The 23,988-nt window shown below is 42.1% G+C and overlaps 2 protein-coding genes across 3 annotated transcripts; both read right to left on the bottom strand.

Annotated features, from left to right (window-relative positions):
- Positions 1-51: 51 nt before the first annotated feature.
- On the bottom strand, positions 52-3,166 carry si:ch211-22i13.2 (uncharacterized protein LOC553945 homolog). 2 transcript variants are annotated; one of them, XM_034580538.1, is made up of 7 exons: positions 3,029-3,166; positions 2,383-2,461; positions 1,796-1,948; positions 1,563-1,624; positions 1,375-1,467; positions 767-856; positions 52-671 (listed from the first exon to the last, which is right to left on the bottom strand). In XM_034580538.1, the coding sequence occupies exons 1-7, from the start codon at positions 3,029-3,031 to the stop codon at positions 621-623; spliced, it is 531 nt and encodes a 176-aa protein (XP_034436429.1). In that variant the 5' UTR covers positions 3,032-3,166; the 3' UTR covers positions 52-620. The 2 variants fall into 2 exon arrangements, with proteins under 2 accessions (XP_034436429.1, XP_034436430.1); XM_034580539.1 differs by having other exon boundaries at positions 1,375-1,464.
- A 1,864-nt stretch (positions 3,167-5,030) lies between these two features.
- On the bottom strand, positions 5,031-12,851 carry rhag (Rh associated glycoprotein). The gene is made up of 10 exons (XM_034580532.1): positions 12,591-12,851; positions 8,624-8,807; positions 8,314-8,464; positions 7,902-8,049; positions 7,553-7,719; positions 7,235-7,372; positions 6,687-6,808; positions 6,473-6,546; positions 6,251-6,324; positions 5,031-5,351 (listed from the first exon to the last, which is right to left on the bottom strand). The coding sequence occupies exons 1-10, from the start codon at positions 12,766-12,768 to the stop codon at positions 5,277-5,279; spliced, it is 1,311 nt and encodes a 436-aa protein (XP_034436423.1). The 5' UTR covers positions 12,769-12,851; the 3' UTR covers positions 5,031-5,276.
- Between the last annotated feature and the right edge of the window lie 11,137 nt (positions 12,852-23,988).

Genomic DNA, 23,988 nt, shown 5'->3' with positions numbered 1-23,988 from the left:
CTCTGCATGTAGCTTGAGGTGCGAGGCCACATTCGCCATTTCTAGTTTGAATAACATATCCAATCTTCTCGATCCAAAACTTTGAGAGGCCGAGTTACAATGTGGGTAGCTAAGGTTTTGACAATGAAGAAATATCAATAACTTTTGCTTTGCAGCAAAAAGTTTGATAATTGAAATAAACTGTTGAGTCTGAAGAAGTTAGTACAATACTAAATTGGTGGAGTCCTCTTTTAAAGCAGTGACTGAATGTTAAACCACATGTAAAGTTATTACCTGGCTGATGAGCCACTTTCACCTTCATATGATCCATTAGGCCACAGATACAATTTCAGATAACACCGCTCAACATTTTCTCATGTCTCATGTCACAAACACTACCAGAGTAAAAGCTGAAGAATTGGGCGTCTGGACATCAGCGTCTCACTTCGCTGCGAGAACAGCAGCTCCTTCCCCTCCGTCCAGCTCAGTGCTGCCCCCATGTGTTCATTCAAGTTGTATTCATCATCTCTTCCACAGAAAAAAACGTGACATTGTTGTTGTCCTGCACTGCTCAGTCGTTGTTTCCTGAGTTCTGCTGACGTGCCTGAGCCTGACCACCACTTGTGGCGCACACAGTGGCATCACACAGTGGAGTTCAAGAAGTCGAGAAGTTCTGCCCGATTCTTATCCCGCTAAAACAGAGAAGAAAAGGCAGATGTGAGCCAAGACAAACGATAAATTCACAAACAATACAAAGACAACTTCAGTCACTTCCTCGACAGATTACCTGTTTGTCTTTCTTTGACTTCTTAACCTTCATCTTGATCTTCTTCCCTGAGATCATGCTGTACTTGCCTTTTTTCCTCTCCTTCAAGTACTGAAAGAAAAACAAAGGTATGAAAAAGAATTGCCTGGATGTTCTCAATTCAATGTGTAGCATTGCAACATGCTCATCTCTATCAGCAGGACTGGACTTCTAAATCCTACCAAATCCCATTAAATGGCTTTGAGATAAGAAAAGAAGGATGTTGAGTGGTTTGGTGTGTTTCAGAGAATGTCGGGTCGAGACTAAACAAGAAGAAATCTAAATGAACATCGGGTTCTCGTCTATTAGATAATTCTCACTTACTAGAAGATTTGACAGAGGAATCTTGAGAATAAGGATAAATATATTAATTCTGTAGCTCACCTTTGACTGTGGAGAGAGCATCTAATAATTCTGATGTTAAACCAGTAACACATAAATACTCATGTCTACCTGTGACCGTACTGGATGGAAAACACATCTTAAATATTATATATACAAAGCTAGAAGAAGACTATACTCGAGGAAACAATGTGTGGATATAATTCCTTGTGAGAGTGTGAACAGACTGTTACTGAGTGATCCCCTACCTTGGAGATCTGTACAGGTCCCGAGTTTTCCTCTCCTCCTTTTGCTTTCTTGTCTTTTTTACGTTTAGGACGCTTCTCTTTCTTCCCTTTCTGCTTCAGAAAACAAAATAAGTTGTAATACTTAGTTTCTCAGTCAGTGACTTACTGAATTACTGAAGCCAAATGTGCAACAAAAAAAAAATTACCCCTTTTTTGGGTTGTTTCTCCTTTTTCCTTTTCTTTGATTGCTTTCTAGATTTACTGCGGGAGTCTAAAAACCAAAACATAAAAAACAACACATTGAGTCCGATCTAACCACGGATATTAATAATGATGTAACCAAGACATTAGTTGATTCTGAAGTCATTGGTAAAAAACATTTTAGGAAGAATTTAATAGATTTAAGTGTAGCTGTGTTACAGACTTTGGATTGTACACTTACCGCTGCTACTCGAGCTACTTCGACTGCCGCTGGACGAATGTGATGAACCCGATGAAGACGACGATGATGAGGACGAAGATGACGAAGATGAACTTGAAGAGGACGACGAAGAAGATCGACTACGGCTGCGCTTCCGCTTCCTTTTTTCCCGTCCTGGAGAAGAAAAGCCAAAAAAGGCACAAAGATAAATGATACAAATCATTAGGATATTTACAATCGCTCAGAACATCTTTAAATCACTGAAATCATAGTGTTTGGTTGTATTTTGAGCATAGTTCATGTGGCAAAAGTTTGATAAAACACACAATCAACAACAACAGAGAACATTGATGACATTATTCTTATATTTCAATCTTTCCATGGATTTTGTAATACTATCGGTTTCTGCTATTCTTTCGGGCCACGATAATCATAGCCCTACATCCATCCTAACAGTTACAGAGAGAGAGTAGAAACTATTTGATGTTTTGACGACGACATGTGCGTCTTCAGCTTCATACACAGGCTGAGACACAGCGACACGGTGGATGTTGCACTAATCAAACGTTTGAAGCGACGGTGAGTTTCTGTGTTTGCGGTCGTCCTGCCTCTGCTTGTTGATCTCCTCCTTTCCCTCTCCTCTGTCCTGGAGCTGGAGCTGGACACTCTGCACTCGGTTCTCGTTGACTGGAAACCAAAACACACGATTAAAATAAGGGGACGGGGCAGAAAGTATCAAAACAACCCAATACTGACACTTGTTTATGTTTTATCAATAGTTTCAATATACACACACACACACACACACACAAACAACTGATCATCACATATTTGCTGATGTCAGGTTTGCACCAGGGCTGCAGACGTGTTCTCTGTGGTAGTGACTCATGAACATGTACCTGATAACGTCATTAACACAACAGTAAGTCACCCTCCCTGCAAGTGACTCACTCTCTGCCTCACATCAAACTGCATTAGCTGCATTTACCAATAACCACGTATCGATGGATATGTATCGATAACTGTGGACGTGCTCCTGGAGAAACTCACAGAAATATAAAATACACACACGCAGGAAAGTCTTATGATGCGAGCAGACCCACATACACGCTTGAGGTTGTTAATCTTTAATCCATGATCTGTCGTTTCTCTGGTGTTTCGGGCAACAGGGCTGTGCGAAGCTAAAGCTAAGAAACGCTTCCAAGAGATTAAATAAACTGGTAAAACTGGTGAAATAAGAGGCCGTGCACTCACCATGGTTTCAACTGAATACAGACAAGATGTCACACATGCACTGACACTCCAACTGTTCGGAAAAACATCGCAAAATGTCTATTTATTCGCGGCTGTTTCTCCTAAATTAGCATTAGCTCGCGTTCTGAGCGGACATTTTGTTTCCCCTGATGCACCGCGGCTGATGACGAGTTTCACCAGGAAGCGGAAACGGCACAAAGGGTGTGTCAGCGCCCCCAGCGGCGACTGGGAGGAAACAGCAGGTCGTGGTGCATGTGTCGATTTGTTTGTTCGATGACAGAAGTTTAAAAAAAAAAAAGTAAGTGAAGAGTTTAAAATACTCGAAGTTATTAAATCTATCACCTGAAGAAGATGAAGGAAAGAAGTTCTGATCTTTAACTGTAAGTTTTCTGAAAATCACCCGAGGAAGAAGAAGCTGAACGTTTCCTCACTTTCTACAGTAACTCAAATAAATTCTGTTTTCATTCACGTGAAAAACGTTTACAAGTTCTTAAAACCTTCTTCTAAAAAGCTTTTCATCTCTGGGCAAAGTTAAATGTATTTTATGTACTTTTTAATATAATATTATCGTCCTCTTGTGAAGCTTGTTGTAACTTTGTTAAAAGTCCAGTGTGTAAGATGTTGGTGAAATTGATCTATTGGCAGAAATTGAATAAAAAATAATCCTAGTGTGTTTCATTTAAATTGTACAAATTGTTGTTTTCTTTAACCTAGAACTGGCCCTTTTATATTTCAATACTTTATATTTACATCGGTAGAGGGTCCATTCTACGGAGGCCGCCATGTTTTTTTACAGTAGCCCAAAGTGGACAAACTAAAGACCTTTTGTGTTTTCAAAAACTTTCAAAAATATTCAAGCTTAAAGAATTGTTGTTTATATTGCTGTTGAAAGGACATTTACAAAAAACACAAACAAACTGGTATTGTACAAAAACATATTTATTATGACAGTATTAGTATATTATACAAATAAGAGCATATGCCCGCTGTATAAAAATACAAAAATCTGGATGCCTATTTCAGTGTTCTGGGCCTCACACTTCATCATAAAGCCAGAGTAAAACATTGATTAATACTGTGTTTGTGTTGTAGTCAGTTTCATGCAGCCCTGCAGTCATATGTGTTGATGTTTAGTGCACACAGGAAACCCTGTCCCCCTGCACTCAAACACCACAGACCATAAACAACAGTAACTCACCCACAGAGACAAATAAGAGACTGAAAACTGTTGCATACAAATGTAAATATATTAGTGTGGAAATGGGTAAAAAAATAAGGAGAGATCTTCACCTCGTCCTCGTCTGTAACTTCATGTTTTATTCCTTTTATTATTATTCCTGAAATACTGTGTTCAGTACCACTGTGTGACACTGCAGGGCCTCAATGAAACTCACCATGTCAGTCTGTCTAACTAAACTGTACATACATGTAAAAATATACGTTCGATGTAAATAGCAAAAAGAGAAAAGTAACAATCTGATGCTTAATGCACGGCTCTGGATGCAATCTTCACTGCGTTAGAATAAAGTAAAAATGCAGCTGCCCTCGGATAGACAGAGAAAAAGCTGGAGGCAACACGGAGATAAGAAACCCGTAGGTTAATTAGTTATGAGACTATCGATGCGACTATCCCTGCCCACATCAGAGTCGGACTCTGACTCCCGTCGAAGGGAAGGTTCTGGGCTCCAGTGAGGTAACAGTGAAGCAGCGGGTCAGAGCTACGTTTGGACTCCTGTCTGTGACCTGAGAGCCTCAGCAGAAATAGTTTACACCAGGTGTGTGAAAATATAAAAGAACATACGACGAAAAAAATACACTCTATACTAGTATTTCAAAACATGCTTATTATAATATAAAATGACATAAAGAAAAGCTGTGACACTACTATCGGCTGTGGCCTGTGACTGTGGAGGATTAATCACAACTTTCAGTGTAAGAAAAAGTTCCTGAAGGTTTGTGAAGATTGTATCTTTTTCAAAGTTTTCAAAATATTTTTTTTCTGAGTGTCAATGGGATTCATTTTAATCATATCAATCGTCAGCATAAAATTACTCATGTGTGTAAAAGCCCAAGTGTGAAGAAAACTGCTTCAAAATTGAAGTGTTTGTGGCAAAGAGAAGATTAAATCCTCTAATAAAAGAAAATCGTATTCGTATAACAAAGCAAATTGTTATCTGTGGTCATCGCGTGGCAGATTAGTAATCCTTCACTTCTTCATTTGAAGATCGGTGGATGATGGGCACGTTCTTTAAGCCTCCGCTTTGTTCTTCGAGTGATCGGCATGAGCCAAGCTCTCCTCATTCTCCTCCTCCTCCTCGGGAACCTGCAAATTCAATTTAAAGCAACTTTGTTAATCCCACTGGGGGCAATGCATGTTCACAGACAGGTGCAAGATACAGGGGAGATAAATGAGGGGTAAGAATATGTAAGAATATATATAGAATAAATAACTTTTTTTATTGTCCTCAACTTTTTTAAAAGTGGATAAAAAGATTACGATTTAAGAAGGATTGCGGAAGGTATAAACAATTTGGAGTAGCAGGTAAAACGTAATGATGCCCTGATGTAAGAGAACAATATATTCTCCTTACAAAAAGAACTCTGGTCTTTTTGTTTCACTCGATCTTAGAACAGATTTTGACGACGTTGTTCAGGCTGTTTCTGTTTTTTTTTTACTGTGAGGCCGTGAAACCAGCAGACGAAACACAGGAGGCTCTCAATAAAAGTCAGATATTAAAAAACGAAGAGAATGACAGGACGGATGGAGAACGAGTGGGTTCTCTGCTGCCCACAATAGCCTCAGTGTTCATATACAATATACAATCCAAATGATTTAATACGTCATATAATAATATTAATAATAATTCAATAACTAACCTCATTTGCAGTTTAGAAAAGAAAGGTTTTAAGTAGTTGAAGCATGATGAAACAGACTCAAATAACATAAGTGCAAGTGTTGTGGACAGAAAATAAACTTTAACACCAGAAAGTTAATTGACCTGATAATCTCCTAATGAATTATTCTGATGCAGTGAACCAAATCAGTCAATCATATTTTTATTTGTATCGCCCACATTCACAAATCACAATTTTCCTCATAATGCTTAACAAGGTGCAACATCCTCTGCCCTTAACCTTCAACCACAGGGAACTTATAAAACATCCACATCTGTCACTTTTAATATTAGATGGAGATGTTTATGAGGAGTGGGATTTTCTTACCTCCCAGTAAATAGAGTCATCGAAGCAGTTCTGGTCCGGAGGCTGTCCCCAGATCGGCAACTTCATTATCAAGCCTAGAGGAAGAAAATGAATTGTTTGATCAATCACGTGTTGCCCCTTTCTTTGGAAAAATCCCACAGAACTCTGCTCTTTCCATTGAGCTGCTAAAGGTGTTTAACCTCCGTGTGTCATGTTTAGGATTTCATCTCCACCTCCACCCACCTGTGAGAGCTCCTCCAACCAGAGCGAACCCGAGGGATGAGGCCAAGGCAGCAGCTTGCATGGCAGCGTTACCTCTGAGGAGGAGGAAACAGGAAAATGTAAGAGCTGGAAACTGACGCTGGAGTATAAGATTATTTAAAAGCTGCATTACAGTTACATGTGTGTGTGTGTGTGTGTATTGCGGAATGTGGTCTGTGAATAACACTGCTCTTACCCTTCCTTCTTCCCCAAACTGACGGCCACGATACCAGCCAGCCCACCCAGGATGCCAGGCATGCCGTGCAGATTGTGGACGCCGCAGGTATCCTGGATGCCCAGCTTCGATGCCAGGATGGGCTGCAGAGGAGGAAAAGAGGCATCACAGCAACTAAGTGAAAGTCTTTTTAAAAGGTGAAATATGCAGTTTGATATTTTGAAAATGACAACGGATGACAGAGACAATGTTTAACATTGCGTGGTTTGCAGCTCATCATTTCGATTATCGATTATTGAATATGTAATGTTAAAAAAATGGCACCAAATTGTGGAAAATGCTCATCACAGCTTCCCAAAGTACATAAATTATCATTTATTATATATTATTACTAGAATTTCTTTTTGTGCCATTTCTTAAAAAGCATTATCAATACTTTTACCAAAATCTATATATTAACTCAAGATAGTTTTTAACATAACCTTTCCGAACCCCAAATTTCTCATTTAAAACTTTTAAAACTAATCTAATGTCCTTTGGTTTCGCCTTCGCTTTGACTTTCTACTCACAGTTAGGAACTTGAAGCCAAGGGTAGAGATGATGCCAGCCACTAATCCAATCAGCATGGCCCCGAATGGCTCGATGTTCATGTCGGCGCACGTTCCCACGGCAACACCGCCAGCCAAGGTGGCATTTTGAATGTGCACCTATAGTCAGGACAAGAAAGGAATTTATCTGTAAAGCACGTTTAAAAACAACAGACATTGACCAAAGTGCTGTGCAGCTAAAATAGGGGAGATATTAAAATGTAAAAAACAGCCAAGACATTGACTAAAAAAACAAGCATATATAGTGTTACTGTGAATATTAGTGGAAGGTTTTCAGACCATGTCCAGTTTTCCTTTGTGCTCCACCAGGCTGGAGATGGCGTAGGCAGAGAGCACACAGGTGGCCAGTGAGAGGTACGTGTTGATGACCGCGGTGAGCTGAGGGTAACCGGGCTCAGCGATGGCCGAGTTAAAACTGGGCCAGAACATCCACAGGAAGACGGTTCCTGTTGAAGAGCGTGATGAAGACACATCAATACAAAGCTGCATGGTGATTTGTGTCCACTAGGGGGCTGTAAGTCATAAATGTGCAGTGATGAACCAGTGAGGTCCTCAGAAAAAAACCACATTACAGCTGTAAACTCATGATAAATGGATTAAATGAGTTAAAAGTTTAGCTGGTTCTTACCGATCATAGCGAACAGGTCAGAGTGGTAAACAGATCCGTCGTTCTCGTGTCCGTTTCTCAAACCCGGTCGGTAAAGCACCCGAGCCACTGCCAGGCCGAAGTAGGCTCCGAAAGCGTGGATGATCATGGACGCTCCAACATCATTAGCCTGCAAAAAGGAAGATCCACAACAATACAATCAGGCCCAACAGGCACTTTGAATTTAATCAAGCTGAACCAAAGTCCTCATACTCAGAAATATCTGTTTTTTTTATCAAGATCCATGAATTATTTCTTGGGAAAACAGTGAAAATTAAATAAATCCGTGGAAATCCGTTTAGGTGTTTTTACGTAATGCCACTAGCTGCATTGATTCACGCAGCGTTCAGCTCCTTCACTCCATCTGCACATGCACGTGACGTCGTGCACTCACCTTTAGAACCATAGCCACCAGATGCTCATTGATGGAGAAGATGGTGATCTCCAGTATGGTCATGATGAGGAGCTGCACCGGGCTGGTTTTACCCAGAACGGCTCCAAAGGAGATCAAGACTGTGGCTGTGCTGAAGTCTGCGTTGATTATTCTGCAGGAAACAAGTCATTAGAGAAACAGGAAGTTGCAGGATAACGAGGAGAAGAGGTGGAACACGCACATAAAAATCCCTGACTATCAAAGTTTAGCCTTTATCACAGAGTCGTGATGTTTATTTAATTTCATTCATGTTATTTGAGGTGTGTCATACTTCAAGATGTTGATTTTGATCTTGCCGTCGTCCAGGTGCCAGATGCCCTGCATGAGGAGGCCCCACTGCAGGCCGAAGGCGGCCAGGAGCAGGTTGACGCCCACGCTGCTGAAGCCGTACCGCTTGAGGAAGGTCATCAGGAACCCGAAGCCGATGAAGATCATGACGTGGACGTCCTGAAACACTGGAGGAGCGGAGAGGACAGGTCAGTTCATGCCACCGGCTCGACGACAGGGCCCTGCTTTGTCGTGCCAGCCCCACTTTAGCCTCGGCTAAATGCGGACATGAGATTGAATCAGATTAATCACTCTCATGAAATGCTGCCTTCAATTAGATATCAGCCATTTGCCGCCAATTTCCCATTCATGGTGGTATCCTTTTGACTTTGGAGTTTAAATGATTTATTGAGCGGTTATTGGGCCTCACAGAAGTCATTTCCTTCCACAGGAGCTGTATTGTCGGCTGTGACCGGTCGGCTGGAAAAGCAATTAAATCGCACTGTGAATGGGTTTCTGGGAAAACGATGTCTCTGTCGAGTTTGTGGCCCTGGTTCTATTAAGTGCATATGATTTAGATAGTTTAGACTTGTGAGGCCTCAGCGGAGCAGACGTTTGGCAAACCCTTATCTGTATGTCTCAGCTGTTCGACTGACAGAGATGGCAGCGTTATGAAATTTGTTTGGCATATTTCCCATATTTCATTATCTATAGTCTCAGCTGTACGAGTGCGTGCAGCACGTTGGGGCGCTCCCTCCAACAGTCGCGGTCTTGACAGGAAGTGGAGCTCATGTTTTCCAGACGCCTTTAAGCTCAATGTGATGAGCACTTCGTGGAAAATGCATCAAGGTGCAGAAACAATGGGTTCCATTTCCAGTTAATAGTATTATTTCTCTTAAGGTGGCCACTTTTCTCGAGACAGGACACACTCTTTGTCTTCGAAAAGGTCGTTGCTGCTGCACCGACGTGTTGAACAAAGGTCGATTCTTTGAGAAGTCCTCACATTTATCAAAAAAACCACAATGTACTGTTTTACACATTGATGTTTATACGGAGTGGTGATAGGATCTTTTCTAATGGTGATGTTAATGACCAGCACGAGCACTGTTTCAACACTTTGACGTTTGGGAGGTTCCTTCACACGAGGCAACAGAAGGCAAACTGTCGGTAGTTTGGTGGAAGTATGTGTCTTAAACTTTGTGCTCGAATCGCACGTCTAATTACGTTAATGTGTTTCCTAAATTTGGACTGAGCTATGTCAGCGGTTTTCCCTCCATTTCCATTTTTATGCTAAGCTAAGCTAACCTGCCGCTGGTTGTAGCTCTATATTTACCTTACAATTAAAGAATGGGTATCACTATCTTCTCCTCTAATTATCCTGGAACAAATAAGATTATTCCACAAACTAATTACTAACTTATTATGAGGACCCATGTCTTAACTCTTTATCTAAAAAGAATATTATCGTCCGGCACTAGAAATGAGGCCAACAGGTAAAAATGCAAATGCTAGACATCAAACAGGGAAACCTCAGTGTGCATCTCCATGACACACAGACAACAGTACGATCCTGTGTTTAAAGTGCAGCGGCTTTAGAGTGAAACACTAATGAGGAAGATTAAAGTCATCTTCTCCTATTTTTGTGAATAGTGTTAAATATATGCTGTGTAAGCACATTTTAATGGGGATGGTCTGTTTAATACCATTAAAAAGTCAAATGATGTATTTACAATATAAAACTGAATACTATACCAGGTGCACGATAGTTGCCTGGCTACTACAAATCAGTTGTTTTAAAGTCAAATCTTATGTCTTTTAGAATGGAAGCCAAAAATGACCTAAGAATACGATAATCACAAAATGAGTGATAGCTTCCATCTTAAACTATCCTGTTGTATCTTTGTTCAGTGCAGTATAACAGGGCATCAGCGTTTTAAACACCGATCCGTGCAGCAGTCAAGGTGTAGATATCGGATGGCGGTGAATCACACTTGCTTCCCCTGCAGCAGGAGCTTCTAGTGGAGCAGATTGAGGATGGAGGGGAGGAGGTGAAGTTGGAAAGCAGCTTCACTAACTGGCACCACGCCCAGATGTTAGGTAACGCCGCGCTCTAATCTTCAGACGATTTGTGCGAGAGGAGAGACGGAGAATCCTCTCAGGACCCACGGCGCTTCAGCCTCTACAGGAGTGATGCAATCAGTGCAAAAACAATAAAATGATAAAAAATTCTCCAACGGTCGAGCAATAAATTTCCTCAACTTTGATGTTTTCATTACGCAAATCTAATCCTGATTAAGATTGAAATGATTGTTCAAGAGTCAGAATCGTGAGTCATGTTCATCACGCAAGACGACCAGAGTTTATTTCTGGCTTTGACATTTATTAAAGAAATATGACGGTGATTTGCTCGGTGACGACGGAGCTGTGACAGATTGTTTTTACTCACACTCGCCACATTTCTCTGCTTATTTTGTCCTTCTTTGAACTATAATTACATACGTCTGGCAGTGCGCTGCATAGTGGAGCTCCTTGCACGCAACCGCCAGCCTCACACTTCTTCACCATATCCAGTTGCATTCATGGCTTCGGCTCATTCAGCATGATTTAACATAACTTAACATAAAGATGTTTTTTTTTTAGATTCTCATGTCCCTGAACATCTCGTTACAGCAGGTTTACAGTGTAGATAAATCTCTTTTTAAAGTCTCTTTCCAATATAAAACGCTTACTGTTAAGTCACTTGGGTGTTTGGCCTTCACTGAGCAGAACGACGGACTGTGCGTGCAGGACTTTGATATTGAACGTTTCCATGTTCATCAGAGGGAACGTTTCTGTGCTGAACTATATCCTAAGTTCAGAATTTATTCATAAAGATATCTGCGAGATTATATAACAACTTGTTAGATGCAAATTCTGGTCTTGTTTACAAAATATACAAGTGTGATGTGGAATGGACATCATGCAGATACTTAAGAAAACAGTATTTGCATGTTTTTGATGAGACAACATCAAGCTGTATATGCAAAAAACAATTCAGTCAGTATTTTCATACATTAAGACATGACTAGATATAATACACAGCACGATGAAAGTGAGAAAGGGAATTAAAACAAACTTTGAAATTTAATTTTTTCACAGACAGTGTATGTATATGTGTAAAAAAACCTCCCATCTGAAGTGGAAGATCTCCTCAGCCTTAATTCTGACTGTGGAGCTAATCTCTCGAGGTCACACCTGCCCCACCCAGTAGACGTTCACACAGTAAAAGAGCAGCTTGATGTTGCAGGAATCCCTGATGGAGAGATGCAAAGTCGACTGCTCCACACTCACTGTTTAAACCTGTCTCAACAACAACACCTTGACATCGGCGCTTTTAAATGAAACGCACATTTCAAACAGAACCTTCATCTCTTCATTATCCAAATCACACGTGACCCCTCCGTATGAGACCTGACACTTTCCCTGCAGGATCCTCAGCTGCATGCGTGTGAATAGACTTTGTGTCAGAGGAGAATTCGACCCCCGTGACTCTTTATTGCCTTCAGCAGACCTGCTCTGGAAAACAGGCTCCAGATTCTTCTATTTCTGTTTTGCAAGTAATTGGTAAATTACGCCCGTAAACAGAATTCACATTATTCTAATGAAGACAGTTGTGTGGTTTTTTTGTTTAGTTCCCTCAGCTCTTCAAAGTCCGAGAGTAAACAAGCAAAGTTTGGAAATGTGGAAATAAGTAGAAATAAAACAACTTAAAACATAATGTGATTTTGCAGGAGTTTGCCCCTTCGGTGTCACAAAGCTTTGCAGGATAATTGAACTCTGCTTTCAGGTTAATTTTAACTCAAAGCAGCAACAATGATTAAATGCTGCAACCATTACATGATTATTATTTTTTTAACTCAAAGCCATACAGTGACCAGACATCCAGCTGCAGGGCATCCCTCAGCCTGCGGCCCCACATACAGTCGACTTACTGGGGTAGAGATCCATGGGTTTTCCCTCCTCGACAGTCCCATTGGAGTGCGCGTCGTGCCCGTGACCTTTGCCATCGTCGTAGACCGCGAACACTGCAAACAGTATGATGGTGATAATCTCCAAAGTCAAGGCCACGATGGGGAACTTCAGCCTCATGTTGGTGGCGTACGCAGGCATCCTGACACGAACTCTGGTTATCTGTGTGACACGCACACACGCACTGCCTTTCAGGGGTTATGCTGTGTCAAGGGAGGGAGGAAAGTGGTGTCTGGTTTTAAAGTGATGCAGGTTTCATGGCGACCAATGATAGGGCAGAAGACTGAGGCCCGGGTGGTTACACCCCCCCTCACGCTCGTTGCTCATGGGGATGGGTTTCCTCTCTGGACGTCGGACGGGACAAAGCAAAACACAGACGTAATGACATCCAGTGAGCGGACATGGGAGAAAAAGTTAATGACTGCTTCTTCCCACTAATTTTTCACTGTCAAATAATGTAAAACATGTCTCTGCAGGGGGATAATTGTTGTTTACATCTGTTGCTGACTTGAGAAAACATATCATGCAATTACAATTTCTCATTTCTCTTTTATCCACTCTGTTGAACACTGTTCCTCTTTCTCAGTTCAGATGATTTAAGTCCTGTACCTTTGTAGTTTTTCGACGCACCTGCAATTTTAGATACAATATGTAAAAGTATAGCATTTAAAGTTTTTGTGCATGACATACAAATGTGTTATCAACAGAACTGTAGTGTAAATGTAAAAAGTTGAATATTGTTAATGGAAACTTTGAGAAAATCTAATTATTGAAGTACAACTAATCCTTTTTATTTTAAATGCATAAGCTGCGTCCAAAGTAAACGATAATGTTCTGAGGCTGATCCGCACAAAATCTCACCTGTTCATGGATATTAGCATTTTAGATTTTTCTCCCTTAAAGATTCCTGGATCTGCCCCCTGATCTGGATCCGTGACTCCAGCCGTGACCCCTGCAGACAGTGGCTGTGGCTGTCATCAGGTTACCTCAGAGTTCAAGGCCGTGCACGTTCAACTGTTTGTCTTGTGAATCACTACATACTGTACGTGCCTCTGCTCTGCAAGCGGACGCCACCTCTGATTGACCTGCAGGTTCCGATGCAGCGAGCAGCCCCCACATTGAGTGAGGCGACGATCTGAGGCCTCGCACTAAATCACCTCGGGGCCAGACCTTCGTTCGGGCCGAGAGCTTTAAGAATGAGCCGAGTAGTTAATCGCTGCCAGCAACACTTTTTCTGTTTGTCTTGGAATTAAGAGCAGAGAGGGTTTTCCCAGACCCTTTGGGAAATTACTTCCAAATGTTGAGAGATATCAAACACTCGTGCTCGTACTACCCCACACACGCTGACTCAGAACTCAGTCGCTTTGCACTGCGGAGTTTTGCAGGAATATGCGGCAGATTTTGTGGCGGCTTTTTTCAGTGGGCGGAGCCATTGTGTCCCAAGACGAGACGTGCCAGGGGCGACTTGAAAAGCACAGGAGGATTTGTGGTCCAACTGCCACGGTCATTCATTCATGACAGCTGCAGATACTCCCTCACATCAGCTTCCTCTTTTTTTTTAGCTCTGGCTTTATTGTTTTTTATTAGAAATAAATAAGCTCCGGCTGTGTGACTCCCGAGACCTTGTACAATGTTTGTGTAGACGTGAAATGATCTGCAACGATTAACCCATTATTACGTCTGTAGTTTGTGATGTCGAGGCCTGAGAATAAACGTTTCTCTTCGCAGCTGTAATCAGTCCGAGTTTTGACGGAGAGCATGAGAACTGTTTACATTGTCGTGACTGTTCAGTGGCAGTAAACGCTCCCAGTCTCATATTTCATGGCAGGGTATCCCAGAGGTGCCAGTGCGCTTAGATTTCTGCTTTTGTCAACATTTCTTCTCTTGCGTTGCTTTTTCAGGATCCAGCTGCAGATTCTTGATTAGACCTTGTTTTTGCGGGATGGTTGTGCACAGATTAAACAAACATCAGCTTTAAAGGTGCAATAAAATGACCACCACCCTGCTTCCAGTCTTATGCTAAGCTAATTATCTCCATGCTATAGCTCTAGAACGTTCCCTTATGGGGAAATTCAACTTTTTGGTTTCAAGGTTTTCATTTTGTCCACTTGGTTACAAGCTAATGACATATTACAAATTAAATGTTGCAAATATGTAATTTTATAATACCATTAATGAAAAGTTTCTAACATTTGCTTTTCGCGAACATGAGGTAAACAACTGGACAAGTACCAAAACTTTTGCTGACTTTCTGAGTTCTTGTTCTTACTTTCGAGGGCGATCGTGTGAACTTGTTCCTCTATTCCAACACAACATTAATGCAATATTATTCTCCTATTAGCAGCTCAGGCTAACTGACCGTTAACTGCCATCTAGCAAGCCTGTTAGCTTGAGCCATTTTCTCATATGAACGAGTATCTGGAGAATCAGGTCATTTTGGTGGTGGACATTTTCCAGATTTTAACTTTCCCACGTAAATACTCCACTTCAAAAGTCAAAAGAATCTTATCTTCAATTTTCCTGATGATTTTGGCGACGGCCCTTATTGACAAATCTTGAAGTGTCTCCAGTTCGACCAGTTGCATAATAGAAACGTCACCATCACACCCACTATTCCGCTGTGAATCCTCCGGACAATGACCTGCTTTATTTACACAGTGTGACATTACACAGACTTTGTATCGGGGAGCTGTCGGGGTCAAAGTCTGTCTAATGTTTTCTCACATACAGCTCCTCTGGGTGATGTCAAGGTTTCACTGCAGTGTGTAAAAGCAGGTTTGGTTCCTGCCAGTTAACACAAGTTAATCGGACAGTTTCCTCAAACAAACCCTATTGTTGCTGGTGGAAATAAAAGTGTTGGCTTGTTTACGCCCTCAGAACTCGGTTTGAACATTAAAGCAAAACTCAAGCGAAGAAGCAGTTGAATATTCTTTCATCCGCCGAAATCAGTTTGAATCTAGCCTCCCTGTGAACTTCACATTCCAGGAAGGCCATTAAGCAATTTATCTCAGCCCCACCGTAAAGCGCAGATTTGTGGAAAATAAACAAGCCATCAGGCCTAAATGTGCTCCATCCTTTGTCTCGGAGGCCCCACGTGCCGTTACGCAACGTACACGGCTACACGGCCTGTGCAGATGATACTCCGCTCACGCTGTCCATCCGTCACAGCCGCAAGTCTCGGTGTAACGGTGAGACGACCCGGTGAGAGCGAGGGTTCAAAGAGAGAAGGAGGCGCATGATGGACGACCACTGTAGATGTTGCATCAGGACATTCTTGGACAGGTCTCAAATACGAGTCAAGCTGAGGTCAGGAGGATCATTGTCTCGTATATCTTTTTCTAATAATTTATTTTTTGGGGGGATGAAACTCTAAATCCATAAGAGCCACTCAAAGGTCAGTTTGTATGATGGCAGAGTTAAATGTATTCATATAAGTCACACAATATGTGGAAATTCAGCACATTCCAACCACCGCCAAGCTTTCATTCCATGTGACCCCATCAAAGTCCATATTTCTCACTTGTTGTTTTGCCCGCCTTGTCTCGTGTGGTTGGCACCACCTCGAAGCTGTTTTTTTTATTGCAGTCCCTCCCTGCAGTGGCTGTGTTTTCTCAGCTCTTTCTCATGCAAAGGTCACCTCCTCGCGCATCATTATTCCAAACCCCAACTCCTACCATGTTAACTTCTTACCACTAGTACGGACGAGCGGTATGTCTTAATGAGGAGTGGTCTTTTCCCGCTGAATGACGTCTGCACTCGTGTGAAGCTCCATATATGCCTCTTGTTGGTAACTCTGGGGATCAGCGCTGCATTCCTCAGATCGAACAACCCCTCCCTGTAGAGATATGTGCAGTATGTGGCTGATTAGAAACAGAGGCCGCTTGGTCTGACGGACAAAACCCAGTTCTTCTCTGCTCATTAATCAGAACTGTAAAGCAATCGTTCTTTGCTGGAGTGGGGGTCAGCTATATGTAACATCATAAATACCGCTCTCTGCATCTGTGCGTGAGCTCCACACAGCTTTGCATGCGAGGTATCCTGAGTACTCCAGGCTGATTTACGAGGCCCTGATAAGTGAAGGAGGGGAGTTCCTCGTGTGTACGTCGACCATTCCTCGAGGTGCGCTGGCAGAGATACTTTTATTCAGCTGTTGGGAGATGTTTGTTGATGTTTGATGTTCCTAGAGTTCAGAATGTCTAAACCTGGAAGTTCAAGATATTACATCTGAATGAAAAAGAGCTCTTTATCTGTGAGAGAAAAATGGGTTTAAAGGCTTCAGACCTTTTTATTAGATCATACTTCATCTAGAGATATGAAAAACAACGGCAGATTGTGGTTTTATTTTTATTTTTTGGACTCATCTGTATCTTGTCAGCAGCTGCAGGGGTTATGTGCTTCGAGTTTTTACATCCTTTTGAAACATAGTTAGCTAGAAGGGTTTTCAGTAGAGCTCATACCTCTGACAAGGCCCAACAGCCAAGTTCAATCAATCTGCATCAAATTTCACACACTCATAGATAACAGTTCCCAACATCTTTCATCAAGATCCATGAATTATTCTCCGAGAAATCAAGGAAGATGTTAAAGAAAATTGAAAAGAGTTGATTGGATCCGCCCCTCGATCTGGAGCTGCACTACAATTTAATGTCCCCCCCCCCCCCCGACCCATATACTGCATCCATCCACCAAGTTTTATGGAAATCAATCCAGTCTTGCTTATAATCAAACAAACGAGGAAAACATAACCTCCTCGGTGGAGTTAAAAATACTGTATGCATGTGACTCTGGAGGTCAGAGCCAGCTCAGACTCTACAGCAGGTACAGGTTCAGTATTTAACTGAAGGACACTGTGACAGGTGTGAACTTATCGGCTCTGGCCTCTGGGGTCAGACACTCCACGCATGGCCGTTGTGAAACCGGCTCCTGTGTCGTGACCCTCTGAAAGAAAGACTTTGAAGCATTTCATCTATGAAATGAGCAAAGAAATATCTTTCTACATATTTTGTCAGGTTCATACCTCACATTTCCAGCTGCAGTGTAATTTGTGTTGCCTTGAACCTGCAGCAGGTTTTTCATTGACTGGTGTTGAAACTCTCGTGGAGATAAATGTAAAAAGTAAATATTCCCGTGGACTCGTGACTTGACACGTGTCATTATCTCCTTGTGCAAACTGCTGCCTGCAAAGCCTGATGCAACGTTACAGCAGGAGCAGGTGGGTTAAAGGAATAAGTTGCTCAGTGGGCAGCTGGTGAAAACGAAAACCCGGCGGGATGAAGGGATCTGCTCTTTTCTTATGAACTGCAAGTCGTCGGAAATGCATTGTATTTTTCATCCCTTATTTATTTTAGCTTTATCTCCGGAAAACAAGTGAGAAAATCTGTGAAACACATGAAGTAATTTCACTTGTTTACAAAGGAATGAGCGATTAAACTGTTAAAATGACTGTACTCTTGCATGTGTGTGTGCAGTGAGTTCATCTGCGTCAAAGTGTCTCTCCCTGATGCAACATGGGGGCAGGCACAGGAATGCAGAGGATGATAGTGCGCAGACACCTCCTTTCCATCCCGGAGGGCCGCACTCCCGCCACCCAGCCCCCCCTCTGAATGTACCCTACCCCTCGTTTCCTGTGGCTCAGGCTGAGGGGAACAATTGCCCACCCTGATAAGCTCGCTCGGAGGGAAGACGACGTAGATGCGTAATCACCATGTTGGCTGCGAGCAATCAAGAACAATCACAAGCCCTCTTCGATGTTTATGTTGCGGTGGCCTTTTGTGCTTTTTAAGTGGCCGACCATTATTTCCCTATATAGCATCGCATAGTGGTTTGCTATCACTTCTGTATTTGTGCTCGGTTTATTCTGCTCGATTCCCTCAGTTACTGGTGATGGACAGAAACTACGGCATCAAATAGAAGCCAAATAAAAGTAAAGATAAGGTCTCGATGAGAGACACTGCCTCCTCACGCCCTCCCTGCACCAGCATCTGGTTCTGGGCTCCTCTGCAGATGCTGATAGGCAGCGCTTGTTTGAAGAGGGCTGGGAGCGCTTGAATGTTTAACAGGTGTGCGGAGGATTTAGAGCTTGTGCCTATTGCGTTACGGTATAGGATGAGCAGCGGGCATCAGTCAAAGCGGAGTGCAGACAGAGGAGCGTGCGTACAGTGCGAACACTGTGGGACCGAAGCCACATGTGCAAAACGCGATACAGACAAATGTCTGACATGTGTTTTTCCCATGACAGCAGGAAGATGTAGAGCAACCGACCCTCTGGAGCTATTTCTGCTTTTTTAAAGATGTTTTTTTTCTTCTTGTTACTGGACGCTCTCCAGTTTAAATCCTCGAAAGTGAAACATTTAAATAAGCTCAGCAGTTTTCGAGTAGATTTGAATTGAAGATGCGCTGTAAAGATTTGAAGAGAATAGTTTTGCTGTATGGTAATCAGGATTCAGAATCAGAATCAGAAGTATTTATTGCCAAGTAGGTTTACACCTACCTGGAATTTGCCTTGGTATAGGTGCATACAAGGAACATAAAACATAAAAGCACAGTAAGTACTACACACATGAAAAAAAACAAATATAAAATAAAAAGATATATATAGAAAAAAAATATATAAAATAAAGTAAATGCAAAATGCAAAACAGGAGTGCAATGAGAATGTGCAATGTGCAGTTTAATGTGTGTTAATGTAACACAGACATGAGACTTTGATGGCTTTAGCTGGATTCCTGTCCAAGTTTGGCTCTATTATGTCGACATTTCAGCCAATGCTGGAACTATGCAGTATATTTGAGGGAGTGGTTGGAACAGGCCAGCTGCAGAGAGTCGGTGGACGGGGGGGCGTTGGTGCTGGTGTTGGCGGTAGTTTAGTTACTTTGCAGTGTCGTGGGACTTCTCTTATTTATTCACACGCAGATAAATCTTTGCTTGACTTCATAGTTTCCTCAATTACAAAGATAACACAGTCCCTGGCCACTGCAGGTATGAAATACCATATTAATTCTGACATTTCTCCCCGTGTCGGGGGAAGTGGCGAGAAAATGCATTCAAGCAGCGGCGACGTGTGACCGGTCCTGATCTCGCCTTCTGCTTATAATGTCACAGCTAAGCCGCGTTTTTCTGTCCGATTTTTTAAATGTCAAGCTAATTGCATGCAAAGCAGAGCGTGTGGAGATGCGTTTAAAGACACATAACACAACTGATATTTTTTACTTTTTAATTCTCCGCAGTCTTTATCCTTATACGTTTAAATGTTCCCGGGCCTGAGAGGAGCTGCTGTCGTGTTATTGTTGGATGAAAGCCCCTCGACAGGCAGCGCCACGGCTTCCTCTGCAGCACATCCTGATGACACGCCGCCTCCCTGCAGTGAAGTTGTAATTGCTTTATCTAGCGCCGGCTTCTATAAATGACGCCTAATTGAGGGGCGGTCGCCGCACCCTTTCCTCACGTGGCAATCAACCTGCCGCGTTATCACCGCATCTTAATAAAAACTAAAATGATTGGGCCACAACCCAGGACTTCCCATCGAAACAGGGAAACTGAAGGAAGGAGGAAAAAGAAAACCAACAGAGAGAAAACATCCTGACCTAAACGACATGGGGAGTGGGCTTTAAATGCACAGGATGTAGAGATTGATGGATTGAGGCATGTCAGTGGAGGAGAGACGGGAGGAGAAAAGGACTTGTCACGCAAACAACGGGAGGAGCTACGATATAATGAGTCTCTTTGAAACATTTACAGTATTCACAAGTGGCTGTAGTCCACGGGAACAGTCATGCAAGTTCCAGCTGTGTCATTAAATCTTAATTCACAGCAATTTACCAATATTTACTTGTATGCAGTTCAGAGGGAATGTCTGTCAAACATGTCTTTTGTATGATTGTACAGTTGTTTAAATGTTTGCTCACATGTTAGTCATTATGGGAGGAATGGTAATTACATAAGAGCCGGCCAGATGTACAGTATAGAGAGCGGTTACTGTATATGGGAGGCCATGTGTTTTCCCTCTCGTGACAGACACGCACCTCAAGCCAAAGCTGTGAGAGCGGCACCATAAATTCCAAAAGACACAGTTGATTTCTAACGTAACAAACCGCAGCAGGTTTATACAAACAACGCGGTGTGATCATATTTCCAGTTTTCTCAAGGTATGCGTTTGTATATGTGTGCGTGCACGCACTGTTGCTTTAAGGGTTCAGGGAGAAATACTGAAACACAAACCTCAGTATATTCTATTGCAGACATTCTGAGTCATTACTGTGATATATGATCACATCATCCACATTTATTATGTGTCAAAACCAGTGTGTAAATAAAGCTACTCATCAACAGGGGCCTCCTTTTGTGACGAATTATATTCATGTTGGATGATTCCACACCTCTTACTTCACGTCCAGTCCCAGCCAGCGTTTTATTGCAGATTGTCACGCTCCAGTAACTTTGTGTTTGAATAGTTGAACATTTTATTGGATGGAGGGATGGAGGGAGGGTCTGAATGATCTCTATTGTCCCAATTTGGCCAACAGTAGAAGTCAACACAACCGTATATAAAGTTGGACAACGTGACAACTTCCGAAGAGTGAAGCCAAAGCGTCTGGATCTATAGGTCATAAGCCCCTCCTCCTAAATGTTAATGTCTGGGACATAGACCAGACAAAGAAGTTAAATTACTCTTGAAATGTATTTTCCTCTAAGATGTTTTCATGTTCTTTTACGTCGTTCTTATCACTCTGATGTTCACGTGTAAGTTTGTAAGTGATGCTTTCATTTTTTGATGCTATGGAAACGGGGTCGAACATAGTGATTGACAGCTGAGACTGACTCGTGATTGGTCGAGTGTGTGAATCGATGGGACCTTGATGAACAGGACAAAATGACTTAGACACACAGAGGGAGTCATCTTTTGGAAACAGCAAAGAAATATTAAAAACACTAAAAGTCTGTCCGTCCTTGTGAAAACACGTATGCAACAGCCAATTGAGCTTCTCAGTTAATGCTAACTTAATTCATACGACAGATTCAAACATGGCCGACTGTTAAAAGACCGACGTTAAAGAGAGACACCGTGCAAACATAACCAGGGCAGCGCCATATTCTCCTCTGCTGGAAAGTTCCCTGGTGCAAACTGATTCAGTGAATCAGTTTAAAACAGACCGGTGGTTACTAAAATCTTTACCTACAGACGTGGTGAAAGATTTACAAGGAGTTTGCGCCGCCCACTTCTCTCCAGGAGGACCCGACCTTCCGAACTATCTTTTCTCACGTCACGTATATATCTAGGAATGCATTGGTTGCCGCTGACATAATGAACCCTGAGCGATTGACCCCTGCATGACCAAGCCATTCCTGAGTGAAGCGTATGGATTCGGTTCCTGCGTCTGTCCGACACCGGCTAATGGCGAACAGATTTACCAGGATGAGAAAAAGGAATGTTCTACCGGCCTTCTGTGTGAATGTCAGGCCCGGCGAAAAAACGTCTGTGTCAAATTACTGTGGCAGCAGCGATAAGCAGATGTAAAGACCCTCGGGGCTTATTTTTTATTAAGGCCAAGAGGGGGTAAAATAGGAACTACGGTGAGAGCAGCACTCTGCGGAGAGTAATGCACTGCTCTCATGCAATATTTGTCCCTCGTGTCATAATGCACGTAGAAGCGTATGTCTTTCATGAATTCTTCCCAGGCAGAACAGAAATATATTTCAGGAAATCTAAAAGTTGACATCGAAATGCACATAGGGATTGATGCCATTTATAATTGTTTCAGGAACAATGGGCACCTCCAAGCAGCTGCATCGCTCTCAGGCAGAATTCAATCAGGTGACCAGGAGCTAAAGCAGGAGGCTATAAGTTAGCAAAGTGTTCGCAGGTAGCTCTTACCTCAGTAACGCCGTTAAAGCAGTTAACAAGAATGATGGACGTCAACTTGAGGTCTAGGAAGCAAAGAAAACTTTCAGAGTGGACTGCATTTTGGATTTAGAGGCAAATAAAACCCTTTTGTTTGACTATAAAAGACCCTCAGAACGATTCAGCAGACCCTGGTGGGGGGTGCACCGCTCAGCCACACCTGCACAAATATGACCTTCACGGAAGATCAAAAGAAGCCTGAAAAAAGTTTTGGCTGCAGTAAGAAAAGAGAAAGTGGTGCAGGGTTTCATGACAGAACACATCTCCAGCTGTTAAACACGAGACTGGATCTGCAGCGGGAAACATTTCTTTCATGGGGGGGGGGGGGGGGGTGAATGGATTCGATAAAACACAAGTAGATTCTGGAAGCAAACATCAAACTATATGTAAGAAAAAAAGGCTGAAGAGGAAAAGTGGATCTCTTCTATAACAGGAGAATGATCATATACACACCTCGAAATCCACAATGGAGGACAAAAGTTAGGTCTTCCACATTTTGCCTTTTGGATATGGCCCACACGCGACCTGTCACTGTGTATTAAAAACCACCAGGAGCAGTTAAACATCCAACCCTGCAAACCCTCGGAGGTTTCAGTGTTTGAAGGCGTCCAGTCATGCTCTGTGTTTGCTATTTATCTTTGAGCAGACCGTCTTGTTTGGACATTTTTATAATCAGTTTAGTTTTCTGTGGATACACATCTGCTTGTAAAAAAAAAACAGCTTTACCTTTTCCTCTTTCTCTGCACTTACAAGTTCAGTTTTCCATCATACGTCCTAATGATAATAATAATAGGATAATAGGACTAAATTATGTCCCAATAAGAAGGATAAACACAAGCTAAAAGCATTTTTCATGCCACATTATGCCAATAATGAAGAGACTGTACTTAAGATTAAAAAAAAATATCAAAAACAAAGTGAAAACCACACCAACAAAGACATATTTTAAATAAAAATTTAAAAAGAACTGCATGTTTTGGACACACATCCAATATGTGTTGTTTTTAATGGTTTCAAAGAGTTTAATGATATTTTATACGTAAATAAAGCCAGTAATTATAACTTAATAAAACCTTAAAGAAGTCTTATTCAAAGTTTTAAGTGGTAAAGTATAACCCTTTTGGTTTTGTTTTCATTCCAAATCTACAATAAGTGTAAATGTACATATAAAGGCTTGATTGAACCAAAACACAAGAAAATAGCTAAAAAATAATTTGTTTGAAACTGCTGATTATTTCTCGAGTCCATTCTCGCTGCTGATTTTATTTCCTTCACAGTTGTGGTTTGTGTGTGAGCGAGTGTTTTGCCATACATTGTGTTTGGGATACACCCACCTTAACCATTTCCGCCGCCGCAGGCTTGGGACCCCTTCTCCAAATGTTTGTTTAATGTGCGTTTGCTGCCGGACCATTGAGTGAGAATGGCCATCGAACAGGCAGCGGCTCGGAGAAAGAACAACACCC

This window comes from Hippoglossus hippoglossus, chromosome 24 (assembly GCF_009819705.1).
Source record: "Hippoglossus hippoglossus isolate fHipHip1 chromosome 24, fHipHip1.pri, whole genome shotgun sequence".
In the NCBI taxonomy this organism is placed as follows: Eukaryota; Metazoa; Chordata; class Actinopteri; order Pleuronectiformes; family Pleuronectidae; genus Hippoglossus; species Hippoglossus hippoglossus.
The sequence above is the reverse complement of the archived record's forward strand: the minus strand, read 5'-3'. Positions and strand labels throughout refer to the sequence as shown.

Excerpts from the sequence above, each read along its gene's own strand:
- si:ch211-22i13.2 (XM_034580538.1), bottom strand. Across the intron at positions 1,949-2,382 it reads GAGGAGATCAACAAGCAGAG|GACGGGAAAAAAGGAAGCGG; the intron begins GCAGGACGACCG and ends TTTCTTCTCCAG. Across the intron at positions 857-1,374 it reads GACCTGTACAGATCTCCAAG|TACTTGAAGGAGAGGAAAAA; the intron begins GTAGGGGATCAC and ends TTTTTCTTTCAG.
- rhag (XM_034580532.1), bottom strand. The coding sequence starts at position 12,768 with ATGCCTGCGTACGCCACCAACATGAGGCTGAAGTTCCCCATCGTGGCC. Across the intron at positions 6,547-6,686 it reads AGTTTGGGGAAGAAGGAAGG|AGGTAACGCTGCCATGCAAG; the intron begins GTAAGAGCAGTG and ends CCTCCTCCTCAG. Across the intron at positions 6,325-6,472 it reads GGTTGGAGGAGCTCTCACAG|GCTTGATAATGAAGTTGCCG; the intron begins GTGGGTGGAGGT and ends TTCTTCCTCTAG.